Consider the following 15,756-nt stretch of genomic DNA (forward strand, 5'->3'; position numbering starts at 1 on the left):
CATTATGTAAATAGGGAGCGTTTGAAATATCCCAGATGTTGAAATGTCCTCTCACAAGTGTTTTTATAAACCATACCTATGTGGATGAATTTCCCTTAGAATCTAGTGGCCCCTATAGCTTCATCCACTCAAAGGCAAAAGTAAATACTGTTTCCTCATTCACATTTTTTACTGTCACTTGATTAACCGTTTCTGTACAATGTGACTATTCATGCCTATAGAAATAAGCAAATAAGCTTCCTCTCTGGCCTTCCTCTTGGCATGGTGCCACCAACTCAAACACACCCAGTGGGACATAAAGCATGGCATGTGGTTACGCTTCACATTTCCCCATACTCTTACTGGAAATTAATCATCTCTGAATAATGCTTTGGAAATTAGGCCCATTCAACAGTGCCGGCAATAAACAACGTCAGTGGGTCGGTGAACATTGAGATAGGAAAGTATTCACAGGGCGTAAATGAATAAAATGGGAGGTTTTCGTTAGATCATTTGCTCAGTTTCACTGCAAAGTGTATCCTGCTGTAATCTCCGTATGCATATGTCATTAATTCTCACTTTTAGGTTGTTGTTGTTGGACAATTCCTTACTGAAACATACATACAGGGACAATGATGATACCCCATCAACCCCATAAAGCCCAAAACAGAGAAGATATTTTTTTGTGCTTATTTAGGCCTAGATAGGCCTAGTTGTATGCGGCACAGGCTTAGTGGTGAAAGTGTGCATTGGATGAGATGTTGACATGATGTGACATGTTATGACTGGGGTTATTCTGACCCTGCTGATGTACCATCGACAGGACCGATACTCTTTTTCTGGATGACTTAGACAGGTTACATACTGTATACCACCCACCCACACAGAGCACTATAATGGAACGACTCAAGTGCACATAAGGGTGTTTTATCATCCAAAGCTGCACAGCAACCAGACTCTAACTCACCTTGACACATGTCAAAGCCGTTCGGAGAGAAAGAAGTTACTGCATTTCTAAAAGATGAGGTCCTCCTGTTCAAGCAGCCAGTCAGGAGATGTGCCCTGTGCTAAACATGTGAAGCTCTAGCAGGCCTCCAGTCTCTCCAAGTGACTACAGGACTTACAACGGCTGGATGGCCAAGTGAATTCAGTGAATGCGGATGCGAATCTGAACACAAACACAGCACAGCCTTCTCCCATAGCTCTGCAGTGTTGTAGCAAGCCCATATCACTGTGATAACCTGGGGAGAAATAATGTAAACCGACTGTATGAGGTGCTGAGATACAGAGCGAAATACAGAGTAACTGTAGAACCAAACTGAACCATCACTGGCATGCAATGGTTCAAGTTCATGGATCACTCAAAATTGGCTCCCACTGCTTACAAGTGTTTGGCAGTCAAGATCAGCCTTGATTCACTGTGAAAGCACGTGTGGGACTGTATTATATAAAGACAGTAAAAGAGAGATACATTGTCTGTATGAGGGAGCCAAAGGTTTAAAGATCTGCTAATATTGCTCTTGTATTAGACAAGAGCTGTTATCACTCAGCTGAATCACATAGCCGGCTGTTGAATAATCATTAATCACTTTGCTTTGTGTTATGTGTATTATTTCTATTATTATTTTAAGTCTCTGTAACTGCAGAATAATGCAGAATAATGCTTACGCCTACACTACGTGTTTCCAGTTATACAAGTTAAGTTGCTGGCCACACGCAACGTGATTATATCTTCTATTTTATTACTGCAGAATCCGAAGAATGTAGTAGTCACATGACTATTGTGGTTGTCAACCAAGAAAAAACGGGTGTGAGCAGATCTGGGTCCAGATTTACTGGGCTTTTGCACCTGTTCAACTTTTCTTTGATATTATTTCTAGAATCAATTAAAAATAAAAAGTACAATTAAGGATGAAAGACTCATATAAACACAGTTTCATGTTTGTTTGTTTTTCATTGTTATCTGCTTGGTTGTTCAAATATTTTGCTAACTATTTGTGCAAACTACCTACTATATAGTACTGTTTTTTATGTTTGTGGAAGCTATAGAGTCCATGAGCAATATCTACAGCTATTTAACAGTTGACTATGTAATGGTGTTGAAAATGAGTGGGTTGGGCCAGGTTGTAAAACACTGACAGACCAGTTAGGCAGCTTGTTGTATACACTGAGTTTACAAAACATTAAGATGAGGTCCAATATACTGTATAGTGCAGTGGCACATACAGTACTTAAAAGGACTTCCGTTTGTCATACCACAGTGTAATTGCTTAACACTAACTCTCCTTGTTAGCTTATCGAATAGCATAGTAGCATCTGAATCTTTGTTGAAGTGTATTTCATTTACTGCCCATGTGGAAATGCCTTGTTTGACACTATTTCTGCATATGAATGAGGGAGTTCGATTAAGCTGAACAGGTGCACACCGGGCTACGTGGTCCTCTGTAGCTCAGCTGGTAGAGCACGGCGCTTGTAACGCCAAGGTAGTGGGTTCGATCCCCGGGACCACCCATACACAAAAAAAATGTATGCACGCATGACTGTAAGTCGCTTTGGATAAAAGCGTCTGCTAAATGGCATATTATTATTATTATATTATTATTATGGCTCATGACATGAACGGGTCGAAAGCGGTGAGGGAGGAGCACCCTGCTCAAATAGAACTGTAATCTGCGCCACCAGGTCATATTGTCAACAAGGCAGCATGGTGCATTGTTCAGGAACATACAACATGTATTTTCCATAAATAAATTTTACAATTATCAAACTAGTTTAAGGCAAATAAAGTACATATGCATTTTTATCAAGAGCAAACACTTTGCATATGTTGTAATCATTACTCCACGTGCTTGACATACATCACTTTGTTTTGAGCCGACTTCGCCATGTCACCTGGCTCACGCCCAGGAGGCAGCCAGGTTTAAAAATGAATGCAATCACTTTTCACCCGGTGAAATCTTCGCCAACCCGGGCCAGCTTAATCGAATCCCCTCATTGGAACTTAAATCTATGGCATGGTCTGCTAGCAGTTTCCCACCTAGATGTTGACAGGTGCTCTTGCCTCCCTCTCCCTTCTCACTACCTTGGTGTGGGCAAGGCACTGCTTTTTCTGAGGTGGCAGAGACAGGCAGTTGACACCTGAGGTGGTTGACCTCTTCTTCCAGTGGGGTAGTCTCCAACTGGCATTAATAGATAGTTTGGCAACCATCCTGCGTTTGGAGGGGAATGTGCAGTCCCTCCAGTCTCCAGCACCATTTCCGGCACCAGTCCCCACACAACCACTACCTGCCTCCGTCCCATCTGAGCCGGTCCGCGAAATACCCCTGTCCTTCCCGGAGCGCTTTGACGGCGCGCCAGTGAGATGCAATTTGACCTGTACCTCGCTCGCTACGCCGAGGCTGTCTCCGGGAGAGACAGGGTTGCCACCATCATCTCAGCACTGACCGGACAGGCCCTGGACTGGGCTGCCGCGGTCTGGGAAACGGGAAAATCCGAGGTCGAGTCCTACGAGCGCTTCAACCTCCTCTTCCGCTCGGTGTTTGATCATCCTGTGGAGGGCCGAGAGGAGGGTGAGCGTCTACTCCGTCTAGGTCAGGGATCTAGGACTGCCTCGGTGTTCGCCCTGGTGTTCCTGACCATCGCGGCCTCCACCGGATGGAATGAGTCGGCTCTGGACACTGTTTTCCTCAGCGGACTGTAGGAGGTACATATGGAGTTAGCTTGCCGTGATGACAACCTGTCACTCGACCAGCTCATCAGCATGGCGATCCGGTTGGACAACCTCCTGCGGTCCCGACGAAGACCTGTGCTTAATCCGGAACCCCTGGCTACACCTGCTCCGTGGCCAGAGCCGATGGAGGTGGGCTCTGCACGTTTGGCTAAGGCAGAGCATAGGAGAGGGAGGAATCTGGGCCTCTGCTCCTATTGTGGAGAAAGGGGTCATTCCTCCCTGACCTGCCCTCTATCCACTAATAGGCGGGGAGGTGACAAGCCAGGGAATTCCCTTGCTCCAACGCAGATAGGATGCAAGATCTCCTCTCCTTTTCTGTCATCTCAACCAGTGTGTTTTCCCATTCAATACCCTGAATACCCTACCCCCTCACTCCCGTTAGCTCTGATTGATTCCAGAGCTGCCGGGAATCTTTTAGATAGCGCACTGGCCACTGCATTACACATTCCTTTGGTTCCCCTACAATCACCCATTCCGGTTCGAGCCCTAGATAATCGTCCAATAGGGACTGGGCTCGTTCATTACATCATTGTTCCCGTTTCTCTGCTGACCCATGACACTCATTTAGAACAGATCACCTTTTTGATTATAGACACCCCCACACACCCCATTGTTTTAGGTCTCCCCTGGTTGAGTTGGCATAACCCTGTTATTTCCTGGTCCGAGAAGAGACTGCTGGGTTGGTTGTAGGAGTGTCAGGGGAGGTGTCTGTCAACGCCACTACGGTGGATTTACCTGAGAAATACCAGGATCTGCACCAGGTTTTCTCTAAGACCCAGGCTACACACCTGCCTCCTCATTTTCCCTGGGACTGTGCCATTGACCTGCTGTCTGACGCAGCCATCCCGACATGACAAGTCTATCCCCTCTCCTGTGCGGAGACCGAGGCCATGGAGACCTACATACAGGAGAGCCTCCAGCAGGGTTTTATCTGCTCCTCTACATCACCAGCCTACTCAAGTTTATTTTTTGTTAAGAAGAAAGATGGGGGACTGCATGTGATGAGTGTGATAGAAGGAGTCAGGCGCAGGAGGGTAATCACTGAATGCAGAGTTTATTCCGTCGTACACAAATAGCGCTGGATTGCGACAAGCGAAACAGGCACAGGGGAAAATCTACCCTGGAAATAATAAGGTACGAGTAGCTCCACCGAGCTACACTACTCTCACAAATAAACAATCACCCACAAGGACAAGGGAGGCAGAGGGACAACAATTATACACAGACTAATGAGGGGATAAGAACCAGGTGTGTGTGATTGACAAGACAAGATAAATGGAATGATGAATAATGGAGCGGCAGTGGCTAGTAAGCCGATGATGATGAAAGCCTAAACCTGCCGAACAAGGAGGGGAGGCAGCCTCAGCGGAAGTCGTGACAGTATCCCCCCCCCCCCCCCCCCCTTGACGCGCAGCTCCAGCAGCGCGCCGACCCCGGCCTCGGGGACAGCCAGGAGGATGCGGAGCAGGGCGTGTGCCGGATGGCAACAGTGGAAATCCCGCAACAGGGAGGGTTCGAGGATATCCCTCACCGGGACCCAGCACCGTTCCTTCGGACTGTACCCCTCCCACTCCACGAGGTACTGAAGGCCCCCCACCTGACCCCTCGAATCCAGGATGGAATGGACAGAGTACGCCGGGGCCCCCTCGATGTCCAGAGGAGGTCGAGGAACCTCCTACACCTCAGACTCCTGGAGCGGACCAACCACCACCGGCCTGAGGAGAGACACATGAAATGAGGGGTTAATACGGTAATCAGGGGGAAGTAATAACCTATAAGTGACCTCGTTGATTCTCCTCAGGACTTTGAACAGCCACACAAACCGCGGGCTCAGCTTCCGGCAGGGCAGGTGGAGGGGCAGATTCCCGGTCGAGAGCCAGACCCGATACCCCGGTACGAAGACCGGGGCCTCACTGCGGTGACGGTCAGCGTTGGCCCTCTGACGACGCACGGCGCGCTGGAGGTGAACGTGGGTAGCGTCCCACGTCTCCGCCACGCGCCAAAACCAGTCATCCACCACAGGAGCCTCGGTCTGGCTCTGGTGCCATGGTGCCAGAACTGGTAGGTAACCTAAAACACATTGGAATGGCGTTAGGTTAGTAGAGGAGTGGCGGAGAGAGTTCTGGGCATATTCTGCCCATGGCAAGAACACCGACCACTCCCGCGGCCGGTCCTGGCAGTATAACCTACCCACATCCTGATTTACCCGTTCCACCTGTCCATTTGACTCGGGGTGGAACCCAGAGGTCAGGCTGACCGAGACCGCCAGACGTTCCATGAACGCCTTCCAAACCTTGGACGTGAACTGGGGACCTCGGTCGGACACTATATCCTCTGGTCCCCCGTAGTGCCGGAAGACATGACTAAACAGGGCCTCCGCAGTCTGCAGGGCCGTGGGGAGACCGGGCAGAGGAAGGAGGCGGCAGGACTTGGAAAAGCGGTCCACAACGACCAGGATGGTGGTGTTACCTTGGGAGAGGGGAAGATCAGTCAAGAAATCAAAACTAAGGTGAGACCATGGTCGTTGGGGAACTGGTAAAGGTTGTAACTAACCCGCTGGGAGGTGCCTAGGTCACCCTCAAGTCCTTAGCCAAGGTAGTCCACCAGTACTTGCCGATCAGGCAGCGCACTGTACGACCGATACCTGGGTGACCAGAGGAGGGTGACGTGTGTGCCCAGAAGATCAGACGATCACGGATAAGAGCAGGGACGTACCACAGACCAGCTGGACACTGACGTGGAGATGGATTTGTGCGTAATGCCTGCTCTATATCCGCGTCCATCGCCCATACTACCGGCGCCACAATGCAGGAGGCCGGGAGTATGGGGGTGTTGTCTCTGGGCCTCTACTCTGTGTCATTCAGCCGGGACAGTGTGTCTGCCTTCACGTTTTTCGTACCCGGAATGTATGACATTGTAAAATCAAACCAGGTGAAGTATAGGGCCCACCTTGCCTGGCGATGATTCAGCCTCCTCGCTGCCCAGATGTACTCCAGGTTACGGTGGTCCGTCCAGACGAGGAAAGGGTGTTTCGCCCCTTCGAGCCAATGCCTCCACGCGGTCAAAGCTCGGACAACAGCCAACAGCTCCCGATCACCAACGTCGTAGTTCTGCTCCACTGGGCTGAGGTTCTTCGAGAAGAAGGCACAGGGGCGGAGCTTGGGTGGCGTGCCCGAGTGTTGGGATTGGACAGCGCCTATCCCTACCTCGGACGCATCCACCTCCACTACGAACGGTAGTGATGGATCGGGGTGGGCCAGCATCGGGGCTGAGGTGAACAGACCCCAAAGTTTGCTGAAGGCCAGGTCAGCCTCAGCAGACCAGCGGAGCCGGGATGGCCCACCCTTCAACAGGGATGTAATGGGAGCTGCGACCTTGCCAAAGCCCCAGATAAACCTTTGATAGTAGTTGGCAAAGCCAAGGAAGTGCTGCACCTCCTTAACCGTGGTTGGAGTCTGCCAATTACGCACGGCTGAAATGTGATCTCCCTCCATCTCCACACCTGAGGTGGTAATGCGGTATCTGAGGAAGGAGACGGACTGCTGGAAAAACATACACTTCTCTGCCTTGGCATAAAGGTAATTTTCCAACAGTTGGGCCAGCACAGTTGCGAACCAGGGACACATGCTCGGCGCGCGTAGCAGAATACACCAGGATGTCATCGATGTAGACCACCACACCGCGACCAAGCATGTCCCGAAACACCTCGTTCACAAAGGACTGGAAGACGGATGGAGCATTCATCAAACCGTAGGGCATCACCAGGTATTCATAATGCCCCGCGGTTGTGCTGAATGCTGTCTTCCACTCATCCCCCTCCCGAACACGCACCAGGTTGTATGCACTCCTGAGATCTAATTTGGTGAAGAAGCGCGCCCCATGCATTGACTCAATCACTGAAGGAATGAGGGGGAGAGGATAACTAAATCTTATAGTCTCCTTGTTCAGTGATCGAAAATCAATGCACGGGCGCAGACTGCAGTCTTTCTTCTTCACAAAGAAGAAACTCGAGAAGGCGGGTGAAGTGGAGGGACGTATATACCCCTGGCCCAGGGACTCGGTGACGTATGTTTCTATAGCCGCCGTTTCAGCCTGCGACAGGGGGTACACATGACTCCTGGGAGGTAGAGCGTCTACCCAAAGGTTTATCGCGCAATCCCCCGCCCGATGAGGTGGGAATTTTGTTGCCTGTGTCTTAGAAAATGTGTGCGCCAGATCATGGTATTCGGGGGGAATGCGCACGGTGGAGGTACCGTCTGAACTTTCCACCGTGGTTGCACCAACGGAAACACCTAGACACCTACCCTGACACTCTCGCGACCACCCCGTGAGAACCCTCTGTGGCCATGAGAAGGTGGGGTTGTGGAGTGCTAGCCAAGGGATACCTAATACCACAGGGAAAGCAGGAGACTCAATAATCGAAAAAGTAACCTGCTCACAAAGAGTCTCCTGTGTGATCATGGTGACTGGTACAGTGACTTCCTTTACAAACCCGGACCCTAATGGTTGACTATCAAATGCTCTGATGGGGAGTGGAATGGATAGGGGAACCAATTAAATGCCTTGACAGTGTGAGAATGCCCTGTCCATAAAGTTCCCAGCTGCGCCTGAATCGACTAGCACCTTACACTGGGGAACTACCATGTGATCGGGAAAGTGGATAGGTAGGGTACAGTGCGCAGCAGAGAGCTCTGAACGAGTGTGGGTGTTCGATGCCTGGGGTGATGCGAGAGTGCCCTGCCTGCCGCCTCCAGGCCCAAAAGAACGTTGACCACGAAGTGTGGTGTACTGTCCCTTCGTGCCACAAGAGTGGCACTGTCGCTGTCGTCCTCCGCTCTCTCGTACGGCGGCTCCACCCAGCTCCATCAGCTCAGGATCCGAGTCGTCCGGGGTGGAAACGGGCAGACCCCTACCAGGACGTCCTCTGGCTACCAGCAGGTTGTCCAAACGGATGGCCATGTCCACCAGTTTTGTGAAAGACAACATGGTGTCCCGGCAGGCTAGCTCCCGTTGGACGTCCTCCCGCAGATGGCACCGGAAATGGTCGATCAGGGCCCGCTCGTTCCACCTGGATCCCGCTGCCAGAGTCCGATACTCCAACGCGAAGTCCTGCACGGTCCTTGTCCCCTGCCTCAGGTGGACCAGCCGCTCGCCCGCCTCTCGACCCTCGGGCGGGTGATCGAAGACCGCCCGAAAGAGGCGAGCGAACTCCCCGTAGTCCTCCAATGCGGCTCCTCCTTCGTTCCAAACCGCGTTGGCCCACTCCAGGGCTTTCCCCGAGAGGCAGGAAACAAGGACGGACACCTTCTCCCGCTCCGATGACGCCGGCCTGATGCTGGAGAATTAAGCTCCAGTTGGAGGAGGAATCCTTGGCAGAGCGCCGCCGTCCCGTCGAACGCCCGTGGTCGGGATATCTGGATCCCTCTGGGTGCTGGGGTGTAGGTGGCTGGATCCGGTTGGCCAGCTGGTCTCGACAGATCAGGTCCTCTCCTCTCCAGGCGTTGGACGACCTGAAGAACCCGATCCATCGCTTCCCCCAAGCTGGCCAGCATCGTGGAATGCTCCTGGACCCGTGCCACGACTCCAGGCATGCGCTCTTCTCCCGCTGACTCCATAGCGGGTGGGTGATTCTGTGATGAGTGTGATAGAAGGAGTCAGGCGCAGGAGGGTAATCACCGAATGTAGAGTTTATTCCGTCGTACACAAATAGTGCTGGATAGCGACAAGTGAAACAAGCACAGGGGAAAGTATACCCTGGCAATACAAGGTAACGGTAGCTCCAACAATAATAGGCACAGGGGAAATATCTACCCCGGCAATAATAAGGTACGAGTAGCTCCACCGAGCTACACTACTCTCACAAATAAACAATCACCCACAAGGACAAGAGGGGCAGAGGGAACACTTATACACAGACTAATGAGGGGATAAGAACCAGGTGTGCGTGATTGACAAGACAAGACAAATGGAATGATGAATAATGGAGCGGCAGTGGCTAGTAAGCCGGTGACGACGAACGCCAAAACCTGCCTGAACAAGGAGGGGAGGCAGCCTCGGCGGAAGTCGTAACACTGCGCCCCTGCATTGTTTATCGAACACTGAATAAAGCCACCGTTATGTTCAGCTATCCTTTACTCCTCATCCCAACCATCATCGAACAAATGCACGGGGCGCAGTACTTCACAAAACTGGACTTGAGGAGCGCCTACAATCTGTATTTCGTAATGCCCTTTGGCCTGTCTAATGCTCCTTCAATCTTCCAGTCCTTTATTAACGAAGTGTTTCGGGACATGCTGGGACGGGGTGTAGTGGTTTATATAGACAACATTTTGGTCTATTCTGCTGACCGAGCCAAGCATGTTTCGTTAGTCAGGTCTGTGCTGGGAAGACTGTTGGAGCATCATCTCTATGTTAAACAAGAGACATGTTTGTTGTTCCAGCGGTCCGTGTCCTTTTTGGGCTACCTCATATTCACGGAGGGAGTGGAGATGGAGGAGCAACGCGTCAGCGCAGTCAGGTCATGGCTCATCCCCAACTCTGTGAAAGCTGTCCAGCGATTCCTGGGGTTCGCCAACTATTTCCAGAGGTTCATCCGGGGCTTCAGCACGGTGGTCGCGCCTCTTATCTCCCTGCTGAGAGGAGGTCCCCAGCGGCTTCGTTGGAGGCGGAGAGGGCGTTCGAGACACTGAAGGCCCGCTTCACCACTGCTCCCGTGCTGGCACATCCCGACCCCTCACTCCCATTCATCGTCGAGGTGGATGCCTCCGAAGTAGGAGTCAGGGCAGTGCTGTCCCAGTGCACCGGAACCCCTCCAAGCAGCTGAGCCCCGGCCAGAGGAACTACGATGTTGGGGACCGGGAACTCTTGGCGGTCAAGAAGGCTCTGAAGGCGTGGAGGCACTGGCTGGAGGGGTCCAAACACCCAAACACCCTGGACGAACCACCGCAACCTGGAGTACATCAGGGCAGCAAAGAGGATAAACCCGAGACAGGCCAGGTGGGCTCTATTCTTCGCCAGGTTCCAAATCACGCTTTCCTATAGGCCAGGCTCGAAGATCGTGAAGGCGTACGCCCTGTCTCGCCTCTATGATGCAGAAGAGAGGCAGGGAGAAGAGACCCCCATCATCCCTCCGTTCCGTATCATCGCACCAGTGGTGTTGGACGTGGATGCCGACATACGGCAGGCCCTGCATATGGAACCCGCACCTGCACAGTGCCGGGAGAACCGCGCCTACATGCCCACGGGTGTGCGGGACCGCTTCCTTTCCTGGGCGCACACAGCGCCTGTGTCGGGTCATCCTGGGATAGGCCGTACCATCGCCTACCTGACTGAAAAGTACTGGTGGCCCACCTTGGCTAGGGACGTCCGGGTTTAGGTCTCTTCCTGGTCCATCTGTGCCCAGTCTAAGACACCCAGACACCTCCCTTATAGAAAGCGCCTTCCCCTGCCGGTTCCACAATGACCCTTGTCTCACCTCTCGGTGGACTTTGTCACTGACCTTCCCCCCTCCCAGGGGAACACCACCGTTCTTGTTGTTGTGGACCGGTTTTCCAAAGCTTGTCGCCTCCGTCCTCTGCCTGGGCTCCCGTCGGCCATGCAAACCACAGAGGCTCTTTTTACACACGACATTGTGTCAGATCGTGGCCCTCAGTTCACCTCACGCATATGGAAAGAGTTCATGGAACGCCTGGGGGTCACGTTCAGTCTCACCTCCGAGTACCGTCCTTAAGCTAATGGGCAGGTGGAGATGGTCAATCAGGAGGTGGAAAGGTTCCTGAGGTGTTACTCTCAGGACCGACCAGGGAAGTGGGCGGATTTCCTACCTTGGGCTGAGTATGGACAGAATTCCCTCCGCCACTCCTCCACTAACCTCACTCCTTTCCAGTGTGTGTTGGGGTATCAGCCGGCCCTGGCACCTTGGCATCCGAGCCAGACCGAGGCCCCTGCGGAGGACGAGTGGTTTCGGCGCGCTGAGGAAATCTGGAACGCTGCGCACACTCGTCTCCAACGTGCCGTGCGTCGGCACAAGGAACAGGCCGACCGCCACTGCAGTGTCCTGTCCTGAGGAGGGTTAATGAGGTAACGTATCGTTTGCAACTCCCTGTTGATTACCGCATTAACCCGACTTTTCATGTGTCTCTCCCCAGGCCAGTGGTGCGTGGTCCCCTCGCTGAGGCTGGACCCAGTGACGCCCCACCTCCTCTGTACATTGAGGGAGGTCCGGCGTACTCGGTCCGTGAAGTCCTGGATTCGAGGCGTCGGGCGGGGCGTCTACAGTACCTCATCGACTGGGAGGGGTACGGCCCAGAGGAGCGGTGCTGGGTTCCTGCGGTGGACATCCTGGACACTTCACTGACCAGGGATTTTAACCGTCGGGGCCCTGACCGACCCGCACCACGTCCCTGTGGTCGTACCCGAGGCCGGTGTCGTCCCGCTGTGGGGGGGAGGGGGGGTACTGTCACGGATCCCTCCGGTACTGCTGCTCATTCCGTTCACCAGCTCCGGAGGTCTACGTCACCGGCCTTCTAGGCGTCACTGACCTGGATCATTATAACCAACCATGTCTTGTCTCATTACACACACACCTGCTTCCTATTCCCCCTGATTATTATGTGTATATATGTGCCCTCTGTTCCCCATTGTCCTTGTCGATTATTGTCCCATGTCCGTTGGTCTCGTGAGTACCGTGTATTGTGCTCTTGCTATTACGGGTCTCGTCCTGTGTATGTATTTAGAGGTTTACACCTCGCTCTTTTGTTTGGGTTACAGCTCTGTGTTATATATATATACGTGTTTGTTTTGGGCTTCGTCCTCATAGTTTTTTATGACGTACCTTGTGTTGGGTGTAGAAATAACAACCCTAATACGTATTCCTGCGCCTGTCTTCCTATCATTATACAATGTACAGGTAGCATTCTCCTGGCATCCGCCAAACCCAGATTCATCCGTTGGACTGCCAGATGGTGAAGCGTGATTCATCACTCCAGAGAACGTGTTTCCACTGCTCCAGAGTCCAATGGCGACAAGCTTTACACCACTCCAGCCCACGCTTGGCATTGTGCATTGTGATCTTAGGCTTGTGTGCGGCTGCTCGGTCATGGAAACCCATTCATGAAGCTCCCAATGTTCTTGTGCTGACATTGCTTCCAGAGGCAGTTTGGAACTCGGTAGTGAGTGTTGCAACCGAGGACAGACGATTTTTACACGCTTCAGCACTCGGCGGTCCCATTCTGTGAGCTTGTGTGACCTACCACTTTGTGGCTGAGCCATTGTTGCTCTTAGACGTTTCCACTTCACAATAAGAGCACTTACAGTTGACCGGGGCAGCTCTAGCAGGGCAGGAATTTGACAAACTGACTTGTTGGAAAGGTGGAATCCTATGACGGTGCCACGTTGAAAGTCACTGAGCTCTTCAGTAAGGCCATTCTACTGCCAATGTTTTTCTATGGAGATTGCATGGCTGTGTGCACGATTTTATACACCTGTCAGCAACGGGTGTGGCTGAAATAGCTGAATCCACTAATTTGAAGGAGTGTCCACATACTTTTGTATATATAGTGTAACTCAGTAGGGGGAGTGCGAGTGCTTCTCAAATGTAATGTTTTATGCGTTCTCCACACAAGAGAACTTCCTCAGAGAACGCACTCGGAGCATGAGTGTGGAGCACGGTGGTGTACATATTGAGAAACACCCTGAGTGTACAAAACATTAAGAACACCTTCCAAATATTGAGTTGCACCCCCCCTTTTGCCCTCAGAACAGCCTCAATTCGTTGAGCCATGGACTCTACAAGGTGTTGAAGCGTTCCCCAGGGATGCTGGCCCATGTTGACTCCAATGCTTCCCACAGTTTTGTCAAGTTGGCTGGATGTCTTTTGGGTGATGGACCATTTTTGATAAACACAGGAAACTGTTGTGTGAAAATCCCAGCAGCGTTGCAGTTCTTGACACAAACTGGTGCGCCTGGCACCAACTACCATACCCCATTCAAAGGCACTTAAATATTTTGTCTTGCCCATTCACCCTCCGAATGGCACACATACACAATCCATGTCACAATTGTCTCAAGGCTTAAAAATCTTTCTTTAACCTGTCTCCTCCCCTTCTTCTACACTGATTGAAGTGGATTTAACAAGTGACATCAATAAGGGATCATAGCTTTCACCTGGTCAGTCTGTCACGGAAAGAGCAAGTGTCCATAACGTTTTGTACACTGTACATACCATGCACAATTTTGACAAGTTGGAAGATACATACTGAATTTATACTGTTTTTCATACCAAGATGGAGCAAGATATGTGTTGCTTTTTCACATATTTGTTAATTGGTTTTGCAAGAGTTGGTTGATTGGTCGTTTCATTGGTTTTCCAATATGTTCATGCCATTGATTTAAGAGTAATAATAGGATGCAATGTCCAACCCAAAATATAAGCTTGTTTTACTCCATTGTTTGTAAACAATATAATTGTACAAATAAATAAATGATGTTGGTTGCATAAATAATGATGATTACTAAATGTTACATGAAATGTAAATATGAAATATGAAAACCGAATGGAAACCCCTTTATTAGTATGTAGTGGCAATAATTCACTTAATGGTGAGGCATGGAATAATAAAAAAGGTATATTTTGTTATGCTGGGTGTTGGAAATTTGAGTAGGTGATTTGAGTCATGCCTCTTCACTAGTGGAATAAAGACAATTAGCACTTGAATGTTGTAAATTAATACTGTGTGTAAATACTGGAGTAATGTATGATTGTTTATCAAATTGATCATAGACCAATTTTTTATACTGTGTACATGTGTATGCAAGTACGTTGAAATTACGTTGTTTTCAACTCGTTGAAACGACCTGAAAAACGTATTTTCAACTTTCAACCAAAACCGAATGTAGATTGGACGTCGGGCATAGTAGTCTTTTCAACGACATTTTGCTAGGTAATTTCTGTATCATGTACAGGTCATGGATCATAAAGGGCCTAACAATTTTCTAATGGCAACTTTAGTCATGATTTTCTCAACAAGAAAAGACAGACTGGTAAAAAAAAAAACATCTACATTTCCAACATTGATACCAACTATGTTGGTAAATGTGTTCATGTAATTCTTATTGATACAGAATCTTTTTTTTTTTTTATCAACCAGCAACATAGCTAACTAAAATGTCATTTCAAACAGAAAGTGCGCTTTCAATGTATCATTCAGAGATCTGTGATTTCATTAAATGAGCGCTTTTTTCCCAACAAAAACGGTATGTTCTCGCCTTCCATTGTATTGCGCCTAGTAAACAATGTTTCGGGATAGCCAAGAGCTAGATCACGAGTAGATTATCAGATCTGTGCATTTGCGCAGGCTTTCGAGAGTTGAATCGATTCATTTTGTAGCTGAAAAGTCCAAAATGGCGATGGACGGTGGCATGTCCACGTCTCCATCAGGACTATCGTATCACAATGTTGGGGACTTTTACCCCAGAAAATTCGGTTCCAAGCCGGACGTGGTGCCGACCGGGGTGACCGAGAGGAAAGTTGGCCCACTTGATAAACCCGACATGGTGGCGGTGGACGTTGTCAACATCAACGATTCAGGTAGCCAGCTAACGTTACCGGTAGCTAGTTATGTTATGCTAGTTAGCCAGTGCAATGTAGTAGGGGGTAACTAGTTAGCTGCCTAGCCACGTTTAGCGTTAGCTAGCCCCATAAACAGCGGTGAAGCCTCTTTCCAAAACTGTGTGTGTCGCTAGAGCTAGCTAAATCTTCACTTTAGCTAATGTATTGTCATTGTTTGCCAAGACAATACTTGCTTTGTAGAGCTTAACTGAATTCCGGAACAAAGCTAACTAACGTTAACGTATCTAGCTAACGTTAGGTATGTTTTATCTGCTAGCGTATCTATGTAACGTTAGGCTAGCTAGCTAGGTCAGGAAACCAAAGCAAAGATGGTGGATATTTGAAGATGTTCCACTCAGGCCGTTTACCATAGGAAAACAAGGGTCTGTTTAACGGGTTCGCTCTCCCATAGGCACAAATTCAACAGCAACTGCGGTTG

The 15,756-nt window shown here is 50.2% G+C and overlaps 1 protein-coding gene across 1 annotated transcript in view; it reads left to right on the forward strand.

The window, feature by feature from the left end:
• The first annotated feature begins 15,081 nt into the window (after window positions 1-15,081).
• Window positions 15,082-15,756, forward strand: part of LOC311134961 (zinc transporter 6-like) — a 77,495-nt gene continuing 76,820 nt past the window's right edge. Inside the window, exon 1 of the mRNA XM_084168742.1 lies at window positions 15,082-15,296. Within this exon, the coding sequence (XP_084024868.1) occupies window positions 15,110-15,296 (187 nt within the window). The 5' untranslated portion in view covers window positions 15,082-15,109. The remainder of the gene's footprint in view (window positions 15,297-15,756) is intronic.

Source organism: Coregonus lavaretus (genome assembly GCF_964263955.1).
Source record: "Coregonus lavaretus genome assembly, chromosome: 1".
NCBI lineage: Eukaryota > Metazoa > Chordata > Actinopteri > Salmoniformes > Salmonidae > Coregonus > Coregonus lavaretus.